The sequence below is a fragment of the Canis lupus genome, chromosome 3 (genome assembly GCF_048164855.1).
Source record: "Canis lupus baileyi chromosome 3, mCanLup2.hap1, whole genome shotgun sequence".
In the NCBI taxonomy this organism is placed as follows: Eukaryota; Metazoa; Chordata; class Mammalia; order Carnivora; family Canidae; genus Canis; species Canis lupus.
In genome coordinates this window covers 40,679,005-40,703,697 of record NC_132840.1, presented here as the reverse complement: position 1 = coordinate 40,703,697, position 24,693 = coordinate 40,679,005, and the positions used below count along the sequence as shown (strand labels likewise).

Sequence of the window (24,693 nt, the reverse complement as noted above, 5' to 3'; positions counted from 1 at the left end):
TTATAGGGTATTTATTATTTATTGAGAAATTATTTATTTATTGCATTTATTGAGAAATAACGTGACAGGCTTCTGCTAGGCGGTATAGTTGATATATGAAAGAAGACACAGTCTCTGCCCTCAAAGAGTGTTCTGTCTAGATTATACAGACATACATAGGCGAGTGTTTTCAATTTTCCAATCAGTGAAATGCACAAATATTTAGACTCCCATCTCTAGAAAATTTTGCTCTGGTCCTTTGGTAGGTCTTTTTTATTTGTTTTAAGTTTTTATTGAAATATATTTATAGGAAAGTACACATAAGTGTAACCCAAACGATTTTTCTCAAACTGAACACATTTGTGAATGCTTCCAAATCAAGAAACAACATGATTAACATACCAAAAGCCCCCTCCCTCATTCTCTCCCAGTCACGGTTCTGCCCTCTCATGTCTCATTTTTCTCTCATATGTCTTATGTCAAATATAAATCATTTCCTATAATAGAAATGATAAAATATCATTGAAAACTAAAATTGTAAAAATATATTGTTTGAACCATTAATAGTATCTAATTGAAAATAGAAAGGTATGATTTCTTAGTATTTAATATTTTTATAAGACATTTTTACAACTCACCTATAAATGTTTGATTTTTTTTTAAAGTACAGGAAACTCATCTCAACAAACTGCACTTTTATTAGGCAAGCTGTATTGGACAATAACCCCAACTTGATTCATAATTATAGCATTTTGCATTGCAACTATCTCTTAAGATCTGGTTTTAGATAGTCTGCAGGAAGACAAGAAAGTGACAGCTTCAAATTGAGCAAGTAAGTGCCAGGTAATACCTTTAGAGGAAGATTATCCAAAAATTAGCAATAGAATTCTGTTTTATGACACAGTTTGCCAATCCAGAACTTAAGCTACTTTGAGGATTTAAAAAAATTTAAAGATCCGTTTTGAGGAAAAACTTGTGTTTATAGACTTTTTGCAGGTCATTTCTTTGTAGAGATGGAATGGTCCTCATCAAGGCAAAAACTAACTTTTTAAACCAGACATCTCTTTGATTTATATGCCTGATGCCTAAACTCTTGTACATATACTCCTGGAGGTAGATAGAGCTTTCCAAGAGGTAAACAGGTATTACTGTTGAATTAGTCTCCTAGGGTTGTTATGAGAGTGTTACAAGCTGGATGGCCTAAAACAACAGTCATTTACGGTGTTGGTTCTGGAGGGTAGAAATCTGAAAATCAAGGTGTTGGTAGGGCCATGATCTCTCTCAAGCTCTGTATGAGTATTTCCTCCCCTTTTCTGACCTGCTGCTGGTGGCGAACAATCCTTGGCATTCCCTGGCGTATAAACTGCATCAATTTGGTCTCTGCCTGTCTTCACATAGCGTTCTCCCTGTGTCTTTAAGTCATCTTCTCCGTGTGCATGTATGCTTGTAATTTCCCCTATTTATAAGAACAACAGTCTTACTGGATTAGAGCCCACCCTAATAACCTCATTTTAACTTGGCTAAATCTGCAAAGACCTTATTTCCAAATACTGTCACACTCAGAGGTACTGAGGGTTAGTTCTTACACATATCTTTCGGGTGGGTGGGTGGGGGCATAATTCAGCCAATAACTGACTGGTGTCTTTAAAGGAATTGATTTCCAGATCCTCAGGTATTTACTTTTCTTAAAATTGATGTAAATTTTATGATTTTTATTTTTTTAAGATTATTTATTTATTAGAGCCTCTCTGTACAGTGAGGATGGGGGGTAGAGGGAGGAGGAGTGAGCTGGATTCCTGCTGAGCAGCCCAATGCAGGGCTTTGATCTCAAGATCCTGAGATCATAACCTGAGCTGAAATCAAGAGTCTTAACTGACTGAGCCAACCAGGTGCCCCAAAATTTCTAAATTTTCAAGAGGAGCTCTTTCATATCTATTCTCTGTTGGATGATGATGGCTATTTAATTGCTGTGGTGTTTAGATTACATTGTAAAGAGTGCTATAACACTTAAATTTTAATGACAATATTTATAATATGCTGGAAATTATATTTTCTCCAACCATTTAAGTCCATGATGAAAAACTTTAGATGTTAACTTAAAAATGTGTAAGGGAATACAGAGTTGTAAAAAAGTTAACTTTAGGGTAAATTTTTTGAAAACCACTGATTTAGAGCAGAGTTTCTCAACCTTGGGACTATTGATGTTTTAGATTAGGTGATTCTTTATTGTGTAGAGGGTGTTTTATGCATTGTGGAATGTTTAGGAGCATCCCTGGCCTTTACCCCTTAGGTGCCAGTAGCCTAGAAGTAACAATAAAAAATGTCTCCAGATAATTGCCCAGTGTTCCCTGGGGAGCAAAATTGCCCTTGGTCATTGACATAGAGCCTATTGATTTTCTTTCAGTCAGTAACATAGAACATAAGCATTTCAGACATTTGCTAATCACAATTTTGAGTTATCTACTATATAGCTCTAGACATGACCTAAGATGGCAGATTTTCTAAGAGATATCACCTAAGGGTCATGATAATAATTTATTCACACAAGTCAATACATTTTATCCCAGGATCAAGGCAGGTATCCAAACAGCTACATAAATTGTTAACTTTCACCCTATCTCCGTGGATCATAAATCCTTGCTTATATCTGGAATCAAGAAATGGCTGTGTGGAAAACCTCTATGTTTTGTAAACATTCTTATTTGAGGGCTTTCTCTGTGTTTCCACTGGGTCATGAACCAAACAAACCAAGTTCCCACAGTTGCTCAGAGGTGAATTGGAATGCTTTCTTTCAATTATATCATGAAAGCTCTGTAAAGCTTTTTTGTCTTAACTATCAGGAAACTCTGACCTAAATTTGTGGCTCAATTACAATGTCTTCTCTTACTTGTTTCCTAGTATGGTTGACACTTGAATAATCCAAGGGTTATCAGCATTGACCCCTGTACATTAGAAAATCTGTGCATAACTTTTGATTCCCCCAAAACTTAACTACTGATAGCCTACTGTTGACCAGAAGCTTTCAGTGGCAGTGATTGACACACATTTTGTATGTTATACATATTATATACTTTGTCCTTATATAAAGTAAGCTAGAGGAAAGAATGTTGTTAAGAAAATTATAAGGAAAATAGATCCCAAGATCAAGATCATCCCATGATTTCAGTTCAGTGTTGTATTCATTGAGAAAAATACACATATAAATAAATAGGCGTACGCAATTCAAACCAGTGTAATCAAGAATCAACTGTGTATTATTTCCTCACTCTTCCTCTTCCCTTCATTTTATTACTTTTTTCCTTGTTTGTTTTTTTTGGGGGGAGAGGGGAGAAACAAACAGGCTTTCATGAATTGGCTGAATTTTTTTTCCTTGTTGAAATGGTTCTCAGTTACACTGTGTCTTTTAGTGTAAGCCCCTTGTTTTAGAAATATAAATACATTAAATAAAGTTTATAGGTAACATAGTTTGAACTTTAAATAACCCAACAAAAGTATGTAAAGTTATTTTATGTTTTTTTCCAACATCAGTTTCTCATTGTACTACTCTGTCCTTAAAAAGGACAGTGATTTGTTGGAAATCATAATTGTAAAGTAGACAGAAAATGAATACCATTTTCCTCTTATGATAAAACTCTAGGGCTCCTATGGGTTTTTTAGACTGTTATACAGGATTCTATTTTCATTAAAAACAAAAAAACACAACCCTGTAATTATTGATCCTGAGCATAGAGATAAGCAGTCTGAAACTAGCCTAAAAGCATTAGTATGTATGTATGTATGTATGTATTTATTTATTTATTTATATTTTAAGATTTTATTTATTCACTCATGAGAGACAGAGAAAGAGAGAGGCAGAGACACAGGCAGAGGGAGAAGCAGGCTCTATGAAGGGAGCCCGATGTGCGACTCGATCCTGAGTCTCCAGGATCAGGCCCTGGGTGGAAGGTGGCGCTAAACCACTGAGCCACCCAGGCTGCCTGCCATTATTAGCTTTTAATCAGAAATGGTGAAGAAGGAAAAGTCGTTAACATTTTTTTTTAAAGATTTTATTTATTTATTCATGAGAGACAGAGAGGCAGAGACATAGGCAAAGAGAGAAGCAGGCTCCATGCAGGGAGCCCGAAGTGGGACCCGATTCCGGGACTCTGGGATCACGTCCTGGGCCAAAGGCAGGCACTAAACCGCTGAGCCACCCAGGCATCCCAATATCAAAAATTCTAAATGCTAAAATGTTATACTAAAGCAATTCCTAGAAGGACTAGAGCAACAAATACATTTAGAATAAGTAATCTAGTAGGGGGGCACCTGGTTGGCTCAGTCAGTAGAGGCATGTAACTCTTGATCTTGGGATAGTGAGTTTAAGCCCCACATCGGGCGTAGAGATTATTAATAAATAAAATGAACAATTTAAAAAAATAGAATAATCTATTTAGAGTAGTAGGTAAAAAGAATCTTAGTTTATAGTAACTGTCTTCTGCAAGAGTTGATGCAAACTGAAAATACACAATCAGATCATGTTAAATTTAATGAATTACCCAATGAGTTACTAACAAAAATTTGAGAAGTATTTACCCTAGAGATGAAGTAGAGGGCAGTAATACTGTGCAATTCTTCCCTTGTCACCTTTGTCAGAGGCTGAAGATTGAACTGAATGGGTCATGCTTTGAACCCCATGTGACAGTTCTTATATTTTTGTGTTGAGACCACTATATTATCCTTTATCTTGTGTGTGTGTGTGTATATATATATACATATTTAGATATTCCTATCTAAAGTCTCATGTCAGATATTCTATTGGGAGGTCATGTGTTATAATTTTATATTTTCTTGTGCTTTTTGCTAGTCTTAAACATGATTTCCTGCAGAAAAAACTACAGTGGTTTCTTGCTTTTTTTTTTTTTTTTTTTTTTTCTGCCTTTAGTTCCTTGTTTTCCAGCACCCAACGTAACTTGTAAGGATTTCAGTGGCAATGAAACACATTTTACTGGAAATGAAGTTGGTTTTCTGAAGCCTATATCTTGCCGAAACGTGTAAGTCCATTACCTAAGCTAAATTTTCAGGTTACTTGCCTCTGTTGTATCTTGACTGCATGGAGTAAAGAGATAAAAAGTTAATTTATGGAGAAAATCCTACACTAATATATTCATCCTTTTTGCCTATCTCAGAAAACCTCTATTTTAAGTGTGCATATTGTTAATATAAATGTGGTTTACCACCAGGTAAAGCCCAATAGTTCACTATGTGGGATAAATAAAGACTGAAAACCTCGTGCCATGTTAACTCAGTTTATGCCACTAAATGAGTTATGAAAAATTCTGTTTTTAAAATCTGGGGAATTTCTAGAGTGCAAATAAGGGATCATGTATTTTTATTGGGGTGACTGAGAGGCTCATTTGGTTAAGTGTCTGACTCTTGGTTTCAGCTCAGGTCATGATCTCAGGGTGGTGAAGATCAAGCCCTGTACTGGGCTCAGCAAAGAGTCTGTTTGAGATTCCCCTCTCTGTCTCTCAAATAAATAAATCTTTAAAAAAATAAAATTGGGACGCCTGGGTGGCTCAGTGGTTGAGCGTCTGTCTTTGGCTCAGGGTGTGATCCCGGGATGCGGGATCGGGTCCCATGTCAGGCTCCCTGCATGGAGCCTGCTTCTCCCTCTGCCTATGTCTCTGCCTCTCTCTCTGTCTCCTATGTCTCTCATGAATGAATAAATAAAATCTTTTTTAAAAATTAAAAAATAAAAGAATGCTAATTATTAATCGTTTGCATATTAAGGGCATTTTGAAATTTGGTTTCATTCTCTGTAATAGGTATGGATGATGAATGGCTAAAACAATTCAAAAATTGGAACATCAAGACAAGTGGCCTTATTTTGTTAGGAGTGTTCTTTGTTTAAAGGACTTTTAAGTTTGCTTTTTATTTTTGCTGTAGTAAAACTAACCTCTTATTCTTATATTTTGCCTTGTACTAAAAACATGGTTTAGTTTTACCATTTTTATTAATTGGTGGCACTATATTTTTATCTCTTAACTGTACATTGTTACATTTTATTTGATGGCACCTATTTGCAGTTCTATCAAGAAATAACCACTATTTGGCTCTTTCCTTCTCTCTTTCTCTCTTCTCTTCTCTTCTCTTCTCTTCTCTTCTCTTCTCGTCTCGTCTCGTCTCTTGTCTTTTCTTTGTTTCTGTTTGGCTGTTGCTACCAGTTCTATTAGAATTCCTAGAAATTACTAGGGGACTCTTAGTTTTCTTTTGACCCTACTTCACAGAGTTAATGAAAGGCTTTAGGTTCCATCTTGCTGTGTAATCCTAAGCCAATCACTTAAGCTTTTTGGGTTCCAAGATTTCTCACTGGTAAAGTAAAAATTGCTAAAAGGAATTATTTCCCAAGTACTTCTGTATGGTTTAGCCAAGTTTTGAATTTATGGATTGATATTTCTACCATAAAAATTCCAAATGACAATTTATTAAATGCTGATGTAAGATATAGGTTATAATACAACAACTTAGAAAATCATCTATTGAAAACAGCTAACCACTTAGTTTGGACTTACAGGTTTATATTACCTGTGATGGTAACACTGCAATGGTCTGTTATTCAATTTCCAAGTTAATTCTGATCTTTCTTTCTTTCTTTCTTTCTTTCTTTAATTCTGATTTTTCTTTCAGTGTTTCTGGGTAGATTAGGCTCAGTGCCAGTCATGCTAACAAGACACTGATGTCAGTTATGAGAAGAAATGTAATTATCAGGGAAACCAGATAATCACAAGCATATTGGCCAACTTATTCCCTTCCTATAGTAAAATCTACAATTCCAAAATAGAATTTGCTTAATGAACGCTGAATCAGGACAAGGGGAGCTAAATTGATGGATAATTTTAATGATAAGTCATAAAATTAAGATCACCTCATAAATCATTTTCTTACATCAGAATATTCAGAATATATTCAGAATATTCAGCCTACCAAAGAGCCAGCTGCTAGTCAGCTACTAAATATTCACTGACAAATTCTTATTCATTGAATGTTTCTTTTCCAGTTTACATTTTCCTTCTGTTAGCATATTCTTTTTCAAATTGCATGTAATACTGATACTTGATTAAAACTTCTATCTTAATATTATAGATACTGTCATTCTATAATGTATTCTCCAGCAACAGAAGTCTGGTAACCATGTCTGATTGATCATCACCAAGCCACACACCTACTTATACTGGCCAACTATTTTAGTTGGAGCAGACTAACTGCTGTAACAGATGTCTTTAGAATTTCAGTGGCTTAACACAATAAAAGTTATTTCCTACTCACATCATAATCCAGTTGGTGTTGGCTTGGAGGCCTGGATGAGGTAAGGAGAGTGATTGTTGCTCCATGCAGTCATGCAGGAGCCTTGCTCCTTTCATCTGTGGCTTTGCTTCCTCTCGTTCTGAATCCTTTCCAGTCAGCCAGCAGATGGGAAAGAGGAAAAGGAACCTTGTGTAGGAGTGTTTTATGGACCAGATCTAGAAATGGCATACATCACTCTGTCCTCATTACATTGATCATTACATTGGGCAAAACTCAGTTATGGCTACACTTAAATGCAAGATGGGCTAAAACATGTAGCTGTGTGTCCATGAGAAAAAGAGTGGTGCTTCAGTGAACAAATTAATCTCTGCTATGCCACATGTTTTCAGGTTATTCTTTAGGATGATCTAATATATAGATAATTGTGTTTCTAATTTCATTACCCTTCTCAGCCAAGCTTTTTGAAAGGCTTGTTTTCACGATACTTACCTTTTATGAATTTTTTGCCTAATGTAGTCTAGCTTTTGGCAATGCTGAAATTCATCAGCAATCTTTGTTCCAAATCAAATGGATCTTTATAGTCCATATCTTAATCTTTCTGCAGCATTTAGCATTTCCTTCTCATTAAAATACTTTCTTTGATTTCTAGTATAAAACACTTTCATTTTCTTTGATTCCTCTTCTTGTTTTTTCCTTAAATCTTAAATCTTTCCTAAATCTTGTTTTTTCCTCTTCTTGTTTTTTCCTTAAATCTTGATATCCCCAAGATTATATACTTGTCCTCTTCCTTTTTCATTCATTCACCTCTTCGGCTTTTCTCACCATTTTTACGTATATTAAGGTCCCAAACTGAATCTGTCCTCTTCTTCAAATCATCTCCTTCTTTGTCTTAGTGAATGGCCCCTGTCCTACTCAGTTTCATAAGCTAACACTTTGGAGTCATTCTTGACCTCTCCTTTTTCCTCATTCCCCACATTTAGTGTGGTTGCTTCTGCCTTAGCATTTCCCAATTTTGTTTACATTTCTCTCCTACTGCTACTGCCCAGTAGGTTATAATTTGAGTTTCTACAAAGCCTACTAATTTATTTCTCTATTTCTAGCCTCATTCCAGTGTAGATGGGACACCACTGCCCTCAGCATAAAATCCGACACCCTTGCAATATTAGATGCATAAACAGTCTCTGGGCCATCTACCATCTCCCCCAACTCTGCCAAAATATCCTAATTGTGAGTGAAATGCAAAAACCATAGGATTGCAAGGCTGACATAATCAGATTTGACTTTAAAGTGATAGCTCTAGCTACCTCCCTGTTTCGTCCCTTTTGCAGCAAAGCTCCTTCAAAGAGTTGTCTAATATTTCTGTTCTTCAATTTTTTTTTTCAATACAGGCTTTCTTAAGCCTTCTCTGTTTGGTCTTTTTCCCATACCACATCACCAAAATTGCCCTCACTGAGGTCACTAATCAACTCCTCTTGATTAAATTTAGTGGTAAATTCTCAGCCATTACTTATATGATATTAGTCACATTTGGCACAATTGATGACTCTCTTCTCCTTAATACACTGTACTGTCTTCACTTGACTTCCATTTAACTTCTAGTTTTATTTCTTTTTCAGTGTTAGCTCTTTCTCAGTCTCCTTTCTAGTATTTTCCTCTTCTTGATCTCTTAATATTGGATTATCTCAAGGCTCAGTCTGTGAATCTCTCTTTTTTTTGTTTGTTTGTTCCTTGTAACTTTCTAATTTATATCTCTAGCCCTGACTTTTCTCCCTGACTCTAGATTTGTAAATCCAGTTGTCTTTTGAACAACTCCACTTAGCTATCCGATAGACATCTCAAACTCACATGTCCAACAATGAAGTCTTGAACATCCTGCCAAGGTCTTGTCTACCCTCAGCCTTCATCAACTCAGTTAATGCTAGCTTCATCCCCCTAGTTATATAGGACAAAATCTTTAGCTTTATTCTTAGTCTTTTCTTTTTTCATTCCCCAAATTGAATACATCAGGAAATCCAGTGAGTTATACTTCTATATCTGGAATCTGATCACTTCTCAGTGTTTCCTTTGAAAGAAGAACTTTCTCTGACTCCAAGTTAAGCCACTATTAATTTTCATTCTCGATTACTATAAGATCCTTCAGACTCCTTTGTCCCTGTGATAGTTTGCATTTGTTCAACAGATTCATCCCTCCTAATCACTGTTACCTGGGTGAGGTATTCTTTCCATTCTGTTGATTTGGGGCTTGACCATGTGATTGTATTTGGCCTACGTAATGCTAGCAGATATGAAATAAGCAGGGGTGCTTAAACATGCTCCTGAGGTTTAGCTTTCCTCTTGAATTTTGGTTCTGAAAAGAACTTGCCCCAGGTAAATGCTATACCTTCAGCTTGGGCCCTAGAAAAACTTAAGAAGAACTGATATGAATTAGATAAGTTAACCTGGATGCAAACTGAACCAATCTTTAGCCTGAAGCAGCATCTCCTGCTGAACCCACCCTAGATAAGCTGAACCACAGCCAATTGCGGTCTGCAAATGTGAGAGTAATTGCTTATTGTTATAAGCCACTGAGGTTTAGGGTGGTTTGTTATACAATGTTCTTGTGACAATAGCTCACAAGTACTCCTACAGTCTGTGTTCAACACAGCAGCTGGAGTTACCATTTTCAAATCTAAATCAGATCATATCACACATCTACTTAATCCTGCAGTAATTTCCATGTCCTTCAGAGTAAAACCAAAGTCTTTACAATGGTGTTCATGGCCATCCATGATTTGCCCTCTTTGCCCCTTGTTATCTCTCTGACCTCAGCTCCTACTCTTCTTCTGTTCTCTAATTCCACTCCTGCTCTCATGGCCTCCTTTATAGACATCAAACATGTCGGTTATACTGTGCTCACCATAGCTATTACTTTTGCCTGAGAGGTGTTGGCATGCTAACTAACTCACTTCCCTCAGGTCTTTGCTTATATATCACCTTCTTAATGGTGCCTACTCTTACTCTCCTATTTATATCATATATCACCCTTGTCTGTACCCCGGGCATTCTGAATTCCCTAAATGACCTGCTCCACTTCTTTTTTTTCATAGCATTTATGACTTTCTAACATAATAAATGATTTGCTTTTAAATTTTTTTTTTTCTTTTTGCCTATAGATTGAAAGCTCTTTAGGGGCAGGGATCTTTGTTTCTTTTGCTCATTAACATATCCCAATAGCCTAGAATCGTGCCTGGTGTGCAGTAGCTACCCAAAAGGCATTAATTAAATGAATGAATAGATGAATGAACAAATTAACAAGTGATAATTAACAGTTTTGTTTCCTAAAATGTTTACATGTTGGAAATACATGTATATAACACTCAGGTTCTAATTCTGTACAGAAATGGCTATTCATACAAAGTGGCAGTTGCACTGTCTCTTTTTCTTGGATGGTTGGGAGCAGATCGATTTTACCTTGGATACCCTGCCTTGGGTGAGTATGTTCCACCAAGAAGAAATCCTTGTGAAACTTGTAGGTAAATGTACCTATTCTTATAGATTGAATCTTTGCGTGGTATTAATAGTTATAAGTTCCACATAACTGGAGTTGAATACTTTTCCTCTGTGAATATAGAGCTAGCTGTTAGCTCTACAGTTCAGCTTGGGTAAGAAATAATTGACTTTTCCTGTATTTTCATCTTTATGAAAACACATACAAAATAGTATAGGCACTTGCTTAGGACAGTAGGCTTGAGCTGTCATTTAGTATTGGGCAACGTGGTAGACATTTAAATAAATATTTTATGAGTAAATGGATATCTCTTCTATCCCTCTTAAAGTATTAGCCTTTACCTAAATCTCTGTCAGTGTTCCCTTGGGAGAAGAAACTGTTTCTTTCAGGAAAAGTTTGGGTTGGAACTATGGCAACTGGCATGAGCTGGTGTGGAGCCTGCTATTTAGGAACCTTAGCATCCCCCAATATGTTCCTTCTAGCTGTAATCTTCCATTTAACATAGTTACTAATGCTTGTGAAAACTATTTACATTTGATGATAGCTTTTGTTTAAAGAATACTTGTATGTGCTTGCCGTTATTTAAGCCTTACAGCTCTCTGACTTTATCATCCTCTTTAAATCTTCTTTACCAGGTAGGGAAATTGTCACCAGAGAGGTTAAGGGATTTACTCACTCTAGAGGCCTTGCTTTATTCTGTGACATATTTGTTGTTACCATCCTTATTTTATGGATAGGGAAATTGTCATGAGATTAAGAGATTTACCCAAGGACACTCAGTTAGTGACCTGAATTTGAACCCAAATTTTCTGGTTCAAGAGATCATGCTTTATTTACTATAGTATGTAGTATTCTGCTTCTATATTAGCCCTTTACTAAGCAAAATTTAAAGTTTCTGAGTGCTCTGCTTTCCAGTGAGCAAGGCTAATCTTATTCTTTCCATGTTGCTACCCACCAGAGATCAAAGAGGAATCTTTACTGTGGTGTTAGTGGGAAGTATATTTCTGACAGCCTTACCTGGAACTCACAATTTTGTTCAGTTAACAGACATTTATTCTACATTTACTACCTGTTAAGTAAGTAAGTGTTCTGGAAGTAATGATGAAGATCACAGTTCATATGATTAAAAAGGAAATAAATATGAAATAAATATGTTTGTGGGCCCATTTATGATACAGTTATAGAACCATGACAAAGTGCTATGAGAGCACTGAAGAGGGACTGATTTCGTCAGCCTTAGGGTGTGGGGGAGCACTTCTTAGATGAGGTTTGAACTAGATTTTGAAGAATGAACTGATTACAGAGATTGAGGGCATGTGAGAACAGCATGTGCAAAGGCACTGAGTATCACAGCATGTGTGCACACAAATGGTGGATAGTTTAGCTTTTGGTGTAAGAAGAATAATGGTAGGAGATGAAAAGTGACTGCAGAGGCAGTCTGTGGTCAGATTATAAAGGGTTTTGAATGTCTTGTTATAGAATTTAGACTTTACCTTTTATAAACATCAGAAGCCATAAAGTTTTTAAGTGGAGAAGAGTCATGGTGAAACTCCTATTTCAGGAAGATGCTACTGGAGGAATCAAGGGAAATGGCTTAGATGAAAGAAGGACTGGTGGCAGAGAAAGGTGGAAGGAGATTGATGCCGTCCATAGTCTTGGCCTGAGTGATGGCACAAGGGCACTTTCCTGCCATATGTTAGAGCAGCCATGCCTTTCAAAACATCAGAAAGCCATTTAGTCTGTACAGAAGGCCTTGGAGTTGCTAAAATAGTGATCCTTTAGTCTAGCTTTCTTTTTAGATGGATGGATGGATGGGATGGATAGATGGATGGATGGGATGGATGGATGAGTAGATGGTTAGAGAAACTAGATTCATAATGAGAAAGCAAAATGATATGGTGATGGTAAGAATATATCTGAAGCCTGCCTTTATCCTTATATTTTCTTCTGTGTTCTCTTTAAGACAGAATTAATATATTTTGGAAAGATTTCTAACTTGTAGAAGGTTTTTAAAAGGTTAGGATGGAAGAGGAAACACTATTTTTTTTAGAACAGTTTATTCCATGATGATTTTGAATAATAAATCTATTTTATATATTGGCTTAATGAGTGACTTTTTGGCTTTGTGATGTGTGTCAGATGAGCTGTCACGTCATAACGTGAAAGTTAACGTTTTTGTCTTACAGCAGCACATAATAATATGTTGGCATGTATATTGTGAATTTATTTACTTGCACAGTAAAACCCTAGGTAATGAAGCTCTGTTAGTGGCTCTGGTTAGTGAATGTTAGTTTCCTGCCGAGAGCTGCCTCTCTGGCCCCTGCTACTCCAATCTATTCTTAGCTTCAGTCAGAGAGAACTTTTCCCTTGGTGGCTAAGATTCCATAAACTTGCAAGTGTAATTTTTAACATTCAACATTATGCTGCAGTGTAAAGGTTTTTGTTGTTATTGTTAATCATTAAACAGTTTACTGTATTATCACAACAACCTTTCTGTTTTCATTAGTTGTTCAAATACTTTGACTGTCGGCCCAAGATATAACTTTCTTGAGATTGTGAAGTCTGTCATTTGTCTGCCTTCCAGCTTCTGAGTTTTTGTTGCGATTGTCTTCTCTTTTATTCTCTTTATCCTCTTGGGTTTGTGGACTTTGAAAATTCCTTACCATCTTTTAGTAGGGTCTCAGAGTGAGAGGAGCTAAGTAGGCATGTCAAAGTCATGATCTTTAACTGAAAATCTTATCTCTTGTAAGCATTCAAATATTTTGATTGTATCTTACTTGCGTTTAAGCTGTCTTAACGTTAAGGATTTTGATATGTTTTATTAACTAATCTAATCTAACATGTAAAATTACAGTGTTTTTATATTTTAAAATATTAAATGTTTTAAAATTAAATTTTTACTAAGAATTCAAGGTTAAAAAATTTTGGTATTTTTGATTAAAATGATTACTACCATTGTAGTACTACCCTTACTACAATGTTGTCTGGTATGAAAATAGTTACAGATGGAACTTAACATTATATTTTTCTTATAATCTTATTTAATCTTCATGGTTATGAAAAGCAGTGGTAGCTTGTTAAAGCACTTCCTTAAAATTGTTTATGATCGTTGGAATTTTATTAGAAAAGAATAAATAATATAAATCATACAATATGAAACTTGCTTTTTCTAAGTAATTTAATGCTAATGTGATATTTCATTATATATATATTTTATTTCAGGATTATATAAGGGAAATGTGTTGAGGGTGAGACTGAATAAAATTTGATAAGATCTAAAAATTCCTTTGCAAAAGTATTTAAAAATTATTTTTAATTTTAATTTTATTTTATTTTGAACTCATGATCCTGAGATCAAGACCTGAGCTGAAATCGGGAGTTGGGTGCTTAACCGACTGAGCCACTCAGGTGCCCCCAAAATTTTCTTTTCAAAAATTTCAAATTCCGGGACACCTGGATGGCTCAGCTGTTGAGCCTCTGCCTTTGTTCAGGGCGTGATCCCAGGGTCCCGACCTGCTTCTTCCTCTGCCTATGTATCTGCCTCTCTCTCTGTGTCTCTCATGAACAAATAAATAAAATCTTTTAAAAATATTTTTCAAATTCCTTTATAGCTTGTGACTGTAACTTTATTTTTTTTTTAAGATTTTATTTATTTATTCATGAGAATACACAGAGAGGATAGAGAGAGAGAGAGAGAGAGAGGCAGAGACAGGCAGAGGGAGAAGCAGGCTCCATGCAGGGAGCCTGACATGAGACTCGATCCCGGGTCTCCAGGATCACACCCTGGGCTATAGGTGGTGCTAAACCGCTGAGCCACCAGGGCTGCCCAACTGTAACTTTATATATAGCTTTATGTCTTTTAATTGATTCCTCAGTATACAAGTGCTATGTTAACTGGAAGCTTTCTTTTCCTTTTTTTTTTTTTTTTTTTTTTACAATGAAACCTTATTTTTCTAACAATATTCTCTATATTCTTAACTGTAACCTCTGTGGTTTATTTTATTTTTATTTTTTATTTTTTCATATTTTATTTTTATTTTTATTTATTTATTCACAGAAAGAGGGAGGCAGAGACATAGGCAGAAGGAGAAGCAGGCTCCATGCAGGAGCCGGATGTGGAACTCGATCCCAGGACTCTGGGATCACATCCTGAGCCAAAGGCAGATGCTCAACTGCTGGGGCCACTCAGGCATCCCTGTGTTTTGTTTTGTTTTTTTTTTTTAATGCAATAACTAGTGTATTTTGTTTTGCCCATCTGTAGCATTAAAAGATTATGAATTCTCAAAGATAATAGCTCTTTTGGAGCAGTTAACAGGAGAGATACTCTTTTCATAGTGGTATTTCTTTTAAAGTGTAAATACTTTATTATGAGAATAACAAGTGTTTTTAAGCCTAAATCTTAAAAATCTTTGGTTATATTATTCCTTTTTTTTTTTTTTTTTTTTTGTTTGAAGTTACCAGTTTGGACTGGTATATAATATCCACAGATCGTGGGACAAATAAAGGGATTTATAGGTTAACTGTTCTAAGATTTGAAAACTCTCCTTTATAGTTCCAGACACAAAAAGAATAGTGATAGCTTATTACCAAATCATTATAGAACACCTGTGGTCTGGCAAATAGCAACTTCAATATGAAATAATCTGCATTCTCTACAACAGTTATGCAGACAGCAGTATTTGCAAGACTCAACCTGTAATAAAAGAAAATAACAGAATTTTAAAAAATACCTCAAATTAATCTCTGTTCTTTTAATTTTATACCCAAATAAATCCTTTGATTGAATTCATGTTTTTAAAATGTAAAGTTTAGGTTACTAAAGAATAAATAAAGAACCCTCAAAAACATGAGCTTTATTAATGTCACCTAGCTGCATCTTTTTGAAAGAATGTATCTATAATAGTAATGGTTCAGGATAAAAATGGATCCTTCTTGATTAGAAACACTTTTATTTGGCATTTTAAAACAGTTTTTTTTTAAACAGTTTTTAAAATCTAAAACTGATACTCCTTTTCACAATAAGAAGTTAGTAAATAGTGTCTGTACAAAGAGACACTTTTTAATTGGAAAGTTGAGGGGGAAGTCAATCTATTTTTGGTAGCTCACAAATAACATCACTTTTTAAAAAAACTGGTATTATGTTCCAAATAATGAAATCTATAACAAGTAATGGTTTGTATTGGTTTTAATAAGTGCTGTTTAGAATGTATGCTACTTTGTGTTCAAGTTGATCATTGTTCATTTGCAAATAAGATAATTTACTATTGATATAGTTTGCTACTTTAGTAGTCATATTGACTAGATATGGGAGTGACACAGCATTGACTTCCAGTTGCTTATAGAAGGGAAGAGGGAGGGATGCCTGGGTGGCTCAGCGGTTTAGCGCTTGCCTTGGCCCAGAGCATGGTCCTGGGTTCCTGGGATCGAGACCCGCGTCGGGCTCCCTGCATGGAACCTGCTTCTCCCTCTGCCTGTGTCTCTGCCTCTCTCTCTGTCTCTCTCTGTCTCTCATGAATAAATAAATAAAATCTTAAAAAAAAAAAAAGGGGAAGACAGATCAATAAAAGTATGTAATGAGTTACCATGGGGTATGTGTGATGCTGAAAGTTAAGGGCAGGGCTGGGGAGCATCTAGGAATATTATTAAATTCATCTTGAGGACATTAGAGAAGACTCTTTAGAAGTTTTAAACAAACCTTAGGAGTTATCTTATTTTCATAAAATATTTTTATATTTAGGAAGCTAAAACAAGTTTAAGATAGCAGTATTAGCAACTTCCATTAATAAACTCATCCTTTGTGTTACATTTGCAGAAATAGACGGACCATAGTTAATATTACAGGTTCGGAGTGAAACAGGATGTAAATCACTGTAATGACTTTAAACTTTCAAAGTTTTTTTTTTTTATAATAGTCAACTTAGTCCCTTAATTTCTTAAGCAGCTTTAAATTGAGGTACAAATGACATACATTAAAATGCACATTTTTTTATTTTTAAAAGATTTTATTTATTTATTCATGAGAGACACACAAAGAGAGGCAGAGACATAGACAAGTGGGCTCCTTGCAGGGGGCCCAATGTGTGACTCAATCAAGGACCCTGGGATCACGCCCTGAGCTGAAGACAGACCCTCAACAGCTGAGCCACCCAGGCATCCCTGTTACAGGTTTTTAATCAGCACCAAGAAGGCAATAAATAGGGAAGAAGTGATAAGGTAAGGGGCTTCGGGATAAGTGGTGTGCAGCTTTAGATAGGCAGGTTAGAGACTTCTCTGAAGTAGCCTAAGAAACGAGAAAATCTAGGAATAATGTTGGAAGGGGTCATGACAAGAACAAAGGCTCTGACATGGTTATGTTTTCTTAGTAGAGTAGCAATTAAAGACAAACTTTTTTTTGAAACATTCTTCTTCTTTTTTTGGAGGAGAGGGGCATTGGGGAAGGAGCAGAGGGAGAGAGAATCTTAATTGGGCTCAATCCCTAATGTGGAGCCAGATGTGGGGCTTGATCTCAGGATCCTGAGATGACCTGAGGTGAAATCAAGAGGCAGAGGCTTAAGCGACTGAGCCACCCAGGTCCCCAAAACCATTCTTAATCTTTTTTTTCTTTGAAGATTTTATTTATTTATTCATGAGAGACACACACAGAGAGAGGCAGAGACACAGGCAGAGAGAAAAGCAGACTCCATGCAGGGAGCCTGATGTGGGATTCGATCCTGGGTCTCCAGGATCACACCCTGGGCAGAAGGCAGGTGCCAAACTGCTGAATCACCCAGGCGTCCCAATATTAATCCTTTTTTTTTTTTAAGATTTTATTTATTTATTCATGAGACACACACACAGGGGGAGAGACACAGGCAGAGGGAGAAGGGCTCCACACAGGGAGCCTGACGCGGGACTCAATCCCGGGTCTCCAGGATCACGCCCTGGGCTGAAGGCGGCGCCAAACCACTGAGCCACCTGGGCTGCCCCCAATATTAATCTTTATAAGAAAATTGAAAAAAGGGAGCTTCTGTATATTTCCAAATTTACACTAAAAAGCTATGTGAAGAGGGATATTTTTCAGAAATACAATGAGTGAATGGATAGAATATACCAAGTTGAGTGGATCAAGTTCCCAGAGCAACTATAATAAAATGTGGCTAATGAAAAAAATAATTAAAGGAATTGTTATATAGGATAATGGCTAGGGGTGCCTGGGTGACTCAGCCAGTTAAGTGGCTACTGGAGTCCCAGGAAGAGCCCCTAGTCGGGCTCCCTGCTGGCAGGGAGTCTGCTTCTCCCTCTGACCCTGCCTTCTCTTGTGCTCTCTCTCTCCCTTTCAAAAAAATAAAAAAAAATTTTTTTTTAAGATTTTATTTATTTATTCATGAGAGACAGAGAGAGAGGCAGAGACACAGGCAGAGGGAGAAGCAGGCTCCATGCAGGGAGCCCAACGTGGGATTCCATCCCAGGTCTCCAGGATCAGGCCCTGGGCTGAAGGTGGCGCTAAACCGCTGAGCCACCCAGGCTGCCCCAAAATAAACACTATCTTAAAAAAAAAAAAAAAAGGATAATGGCTAAATAGTTAGAGAACTTTAAGAAATAGAAGGGCTAAGACAATTTATTCATTTTACAAACATTGAGCATCTATCATGTGTTAGGTAATGTAGGTACTAAGGGCGCAGGAGTAAATAAAACAGGTAAAAGACCCTCCCCTAATGGGACTTCTGGGAGACAGATAGTGAATAAATATACAATATTAGTAACATAACAAGTGTTTTGAAGAAAACTGAATGCAGAATTTTATATAATTTCTCTATTTTAGTACTTTTAAAGTGATTTCTAACATGTGATATCTTAGTACTTACAACATTATTCTTCTCTGTGTCTAATACTTAAAAGGGAAAAAATAATCATCTAATGTACCTACATATTTCAGTCTTATTTGTGTGTTTCCAGATTATGTGCAGAAGGTGATCTCATCGACTCTTGTGATTTTAGCTGGCATCTATTTGTAGTTGATACTTAGAACTACCCTTTCACGAAGAGTCTTGTTTCCTACCATTTTTATATCTGGAATCCGATGTCTGGAAAGCAATTTAAGTTTAAATATAGAAGAGAGATTACTCATCCCACCCCCACCCCCAACCTGCCTCTTTATTCCATCATCATGGTTTTGTGTTACATCGTTGTGTATGTCCTAGTTTCTATGCTCTGTTATGATCTGTTTAAATACCTTAGTTCCAAGGTTGCGACTGAAGGCCGAGATGTATATACTGTATAGAATTGATGATTTTGACTATAGAGTTAATAAACCTGAGATGCTTAGGAAAAAAGCATAGGATAAATTTATTGAGTATAGGACAAAGATAATTGGGTTGCTAATAAAATTTTGCAATTTAACTGTAAGGTCAGTTTTATCCTGGTTATTTTTTCTGTGCCTTTGACAATTTTTATTTGTTCAAACTTTCTATTGTGGTATGTATTAAAATTTCAATCACATAATGTATTAAGTCTAAATAAATAAGGACTAAGATGTTCTGTAGCTCTATTGTACTGAGATTTAAAGATCTATTTCTTTAGGACTTTAAAGAAATTTTGTGAGGCTACACTGAGTTTTCATTTCAGTTCATTATATTTAAGTGAATTATATTTTTTTGTGACTTTTCTATATAGAGGGTCATTTAAACTTTTCTCATATTTTCAGGTAAAGATTTGAGTTTTTAAAATGTTAATTTTATATTCTTGATATAAAAGAGTTTGCAGTACAGTATACCTAATGGTTATTCGGAAATAGAAAAATTAATATTTGTAAGACTTTCCAAGTTTTAAGTGACTTTATCTTCTTTTCTAGGTTTGTTAAAGTTTTGCACTGTAGGTTTTTGTGGAATTGGGAGCTTAATTGATTTCATTCTTATTTCAATGCAGGTAAGTTTCAGTCTAAAAGATGAACTACTTTTACATTCAAACTTGAGTTCTGTGATCTTTTCCTGGTGTATTTTAAATATATTAGAAAGCCCACTTTATCTCTTAACTCAGGCAAAAAAGATCCTGCTGGCATAGGAAATGAAACTACCCCCTCAAGCAATAGAGACTGCTCTGGCCAGCAAGACCCCACGTGATTAACCCCAAAACAATGATCAACCTGACCTTTACTTGCCCCTGCTGCAATTACCCACCTACCTTTATCCCATATTTTCCTGATAAAAACCTAGAAGTATTTTCAGCACTTTGGAGACAGATGCTAGTCTGCTCTCTTCCCAGTGTTGACCTCATTGAGATAAATTCCTTTCTTGTTTAAAAAATAAATAAAAGTAAAAAAATAAAAATATTAGATTCAGTTTTTCAGAATATAAATCTAATTCAGTTTTCTGAATAGTAATATTCAGTTTTTCTTTACATGCTACATCTAAGGGATCATAGCCATGTTTCCAAGTAGCATTTCCCAACCTGTGTTTTAACCAGTTAGTAGTTCTAAAAGACTACTGTCTTTTCATAAAAAAAGGATTTTGTGCTCAAATATGATTTGTAAATGTGAATTCAACTGAGATTTCTTTACTGGATAACTTCTGGGAATCTTTGTAATTTGTATTATGAATTTCTGATAGGGATTAAGATTATTTCTCAAATTTATTACTTCTTTTCCTGATAGTCATAGCCACATTGTCAATTACAATAATAGGGTATTGATGGGGATCTGATATTTACACATGAACATATGGAGGCAGAAACTATATATATATATTTTTTTTTTAATGGACAGGCACCCTATATTAGTATTCTCTTGGTTATAAATTATAGAAATTAAAATCCTGCTAGCTGAAGCCAGAAAGGAAGAAGGAATATCTGAGCATTCTGTAGAAAATCTAGGAGTGGGGCTGGCCTTGGGCAAGACCAGTCAATATAATCAAATGATGTGTTCAGGAACTCTCCTGATAACCCTCTCTGCTTCTCTGTGTTAAACCTCATTTTTTCCTGCTGCAGTGGTGTGGAGGCAGGCATAGTTTGTGAAATGCTATCCTTTAGCATTTAAAAGTGCCACCAGATGTTTTATATTAAATTACACTGAACCGATTGTGGTTAACTCATGAGGATTCTTAAATTAGAGGAGGAGATGAATTTATCACAACGAATGTCACAAAACAGCAATTCAGTAAGCATTTATGGAGCACCTAAAGTCTTCAGCAAGAGTGTCAGTATATATGTAGATCATCATCAGTTTTGGTCTTCTTTCTCATACAATATTTCCACTCCTCAATTCTGTCTGCTTGATGTTAATCCTTATGTTTCAAAAGAAAGTCAAAATCCAGGAGATTTTGGTAGCATACTGTGAGGAGGGTACCATACTGTGAGGAGGAGGCAGCATATGGACCAATAAGATACCAGAATTAAACAAGGAAAATATTTGGTTTTAAAGTTGGAATTTTCCTGTCTTTATTCATAAACATATGCCTAACCAAATATCCTGCCGCCTTTGACTGTGGGACAGGCAAGCAGGCATGAAGAGGCTAAGGTATTTGTGCACATATGCTTGGAAATGGATTTCTGACTTTAAAATGAGGATACAAAGAATTTAATGTATTATTGGGATTCTTTAAGACATCCAGAATTCAGTGCCTTCAAAACCCATTTAGTTAATATTTTCACACTAGGTCCTTTTTTTGGTGATGTCATTGCTTTATAGCTTTATTTATATCAAATTATAGAGCTTATTTGATTCAACAACTGCTTTCTGGTACATGAATGCCTGAACTTTTGAGAACAAATGGTTCTTTTCATAAAGATTTTGAACTGAACCTATTGCATTAATAAATATTGAGGCAGAGTTAATGTGTTTGAATTTTTGCAGTAAATTTCCCTAAGTAAGACATTTTAACAGATATGGTCACTTGGCTTTAGGCTGCTTTCAGATTGGGGGAAAAAACGTTTTCAAATATAGCCAAATAAGAGGTGTAGCCTTAGTCTGCATGTGATGTTGACTATATTTTAGTTTTTAAGAATTATTTTTTCAGCAAATAAAATGTTTTTAATATAAATATCATAAACTATGTTAATGTTTTTATCCCAAATACATTTTTTCCAGTTTCTCATAGACCTTTTACATTTGTCCATCATCTTTTTGTTTATTCTTCTTTCTCATTCTCTCCATCCTGTTTTTTTTTTCTTTTTGCCATTAAATATTGTTCCCCACTGAATAGCAATGTTTTTCTATTGGGCTATGATCCCAGAAACATATTGTGCATGAACTCAAGACCTATAAAAACATACTTTGTTATAGTGTTTATAACAAAAATCTAAGAAAATCCTCTTTAAAAAAAATAGGTCTAGTTATTTCATCTTTGAATCAAAATGATATAAAGTATAATGCACATATTGCTAAAGTAACTTTTACATGTCACAATATTTACTGAAAATAATGAGTATTTGTTAATAAACTTTTGAAGTTTCTCCTTTATTTTTGTTCTTAAAAAGTATGGAAATGGCAGTGTGAATTAATAGTAAAAAATAATACATAGAATTAATATAAATATAAATTAATGATATGTGTGTCTTTCAATTATAGGTAACTGTAGTATATAATTACTATATGTATAGTTATTTATAAGGCAGTTCTGAGTTCTTTTAAAAGAGCACTCATTCTTTGTGCTTATATATTTATATATATATGTTATGATGGATTGATTAAATATTTAATTTATTTATCAGAAAAAAATCTGAGTATTTTGATTTCATTTAAACTTCCTTTCTCACTCACACAATCTGGACATTTTTAACTATACCAAAACCACTTATCTGCCAAACAAAAGTTTCCTCTGTTGAGTGGAGACTAGATAGCCACAAATCAGAAAGATGAAAACGGGTAGAGAGAAAATGGAAATATGAGTTGGAATGTAGAAAGTTGTTGGAAGGAAGTATGTCAGAGTACTTTGTGACAATTTTTAAAAATTCTACGCATCACAGAAGAAATTGCTTTCATTTTTATTCCTAATAACATATCAGAGTAGATCTCCTTAAGGGACTAGAAGAAATACGAACAGTAGAAATTCACAAAAGCAGAATAATTTCAAGACATTAACAAATTTATAAAATATCTCATTAGTTTGGTATTTAATATAGATAATTCATTTTAGCCCAGGATTATACAGTAGCTTTGTGGGTTTTTTTTTTTTTTTAACTTTTGGACACCAGGTTTGACTTTGTACACGTAAATTTGTTTAGAAAAAAATGTTTTTTTTACTGTAGCACTAGTAGTATGCTAAACATAGTATACGCCATCAAAAATTTTGGCTGATTTGAACTGAACGCAATATACCTTGTGAAAAGTATGTCTTTGTACCAATTACAGGGAAGATGAGTAGCTAAATAAAGGTAGTTTTTAAAGTGCTTGCTTTCCTTTAGGACCTTGAAGTTCTAAATTTCCTAGAGTCACTAAGAGGTAATGAAGAAAATAAAAGTTGATGATAAACTATAAATAGTAAGTTTTATGCCATGGTGAAAATGGGTTTAGTGAGTACCAATCAGGTATAATAAATTGAGGTCCTGCCTTCTGCCGTAGAGGACAGGACTTCACATCCCAACTCATCCCAAAAATGTTCTGATAAGATTCCATTTATTATCAGAAGTAAAATGTTTCCTTGGGAACTATAGGCTTAAAATGAAAGTGAGTTATCTTGATTTTTATCTTGTTTAAATTCTTTGAATTTTACTAAAAATTTTAAAAGCCTAGGGTTTTTATTATTTTATTTTATTTTATTTTATTTTATTTTATTTTATTTTATTTTATTAAGATTTTATTTATTTATTCATGAGAGACACAGAGAGAGAGAAACAGAGACACAGGCAGAGGGAGAAGCAGGCTCCATGCAGGGAGCCCGAGGCAGGACTCAATCCTGGGACTCCAGAATCACACGGGGGGCCAAAGGCAGGCACTAAGCCGCCACGCCACCCAGGGATCCCCAAGCCTAGGCTTTTTAGACTAGAGCATAAGCAAGCCTCAAGTTGTAAGTTCACTTCTGTGTAAGCCAGTTTTGTCCAACACCTAGCCTATTCCCTTGCCATGTGACATGCATATACTATTGCTCAAAAGAAGGACTAAACCTGTAATCACCCTAAATCTGTTACCAGTACTAGAAAAGTTGATCGAAGTCCTTGATAGTTCACTAGATGTAGGACAGCAATATATAAAAAACAGACATTTTATAGATATCAAGTCTTTCAAATAGCCCTCTGTATTATTTATTTAACCCTGGTGCAATTTGTTGGGGAAATAAACTGGAAAACTGAGGAGACTGATATTGTGTAGCCTCTGCTCTGTCATGTGACCTTAACTAGATAGATTTCACTTTGTTCACTTAACCTGTGGGCAGATTTTTATTTAATTTAGTAAATTAAAGGAATGTTCAAAAAACAATATTTTTAAAAAGATTTATCTATTATGTTTTTGGTTTTTAAAAAAGATTTTATTTATTTATTTGAGAGAGAGCGAGAAAAAGCATGAGCGGGGTGGAGGGGTACAGGGAGAGGGAGAAGCAGGCTTCTTGCTGAGCAGAGTCCAACTCAGGGCTTGATCTCAGGACCCTGGGATCATGACCTGAGCTAAAGGCAGGTGCTTATCTGACTGAGCCACCCAGACACCCCACAAAGAGTATCTTAAACTAGTTTTGAGACTAATCCCAAAACTGTTTTCTTCAGGAGATAAAACGTATGAATCTTATTCATTTCTTGAGGAATGATGTTTATATTGGTTATTTATTTTTAAGATTTTATTTATTCATGAGAGACGCAGAGACATAGGCAGAGGGAGAAGCAGGCTCCATGCAGGAAGCCCAATGTGGGACTCGATCCCTGGACTCTGGGATCATGTCCCGAGCCAAAAGCAGACGTTCAACCACTGAACCACCCAGGCGTCCCTATATTGATTATTTAGGATTAATACTAACCAGTGTTTAAATCAAATGAAGTTAGGG

General features: G+C 35.4%; 1 protein-coding gene across 1 annotated transcript in view; it reads left to right on the top strand.

The window, feature by feature from the left end:
• The window catches only part of TM2D1 (TM2 domain containing 1), a 40,489-nt gene that overhangs the window by 6,094 nt on the left and 9,702 nt on the right, over positions 1-24,693 (top strand). The window contains exons 3-5 of the mRNA XM_072820510.1: positions 4,901-5,009; positions 10,641-10,732; positions 19,581-19,654. Coding sequence (XP_072676611.1) covers positions 4,901-5,009; positions 10,641-10,732; positions 19,581-19,654 — 275 coding nt within the window. The remainder of the gene's footprint in view (positions 1-4,900; positions 5,010-10,640; positions 10,733-19,580; positions 19,655-24,693) is intronic.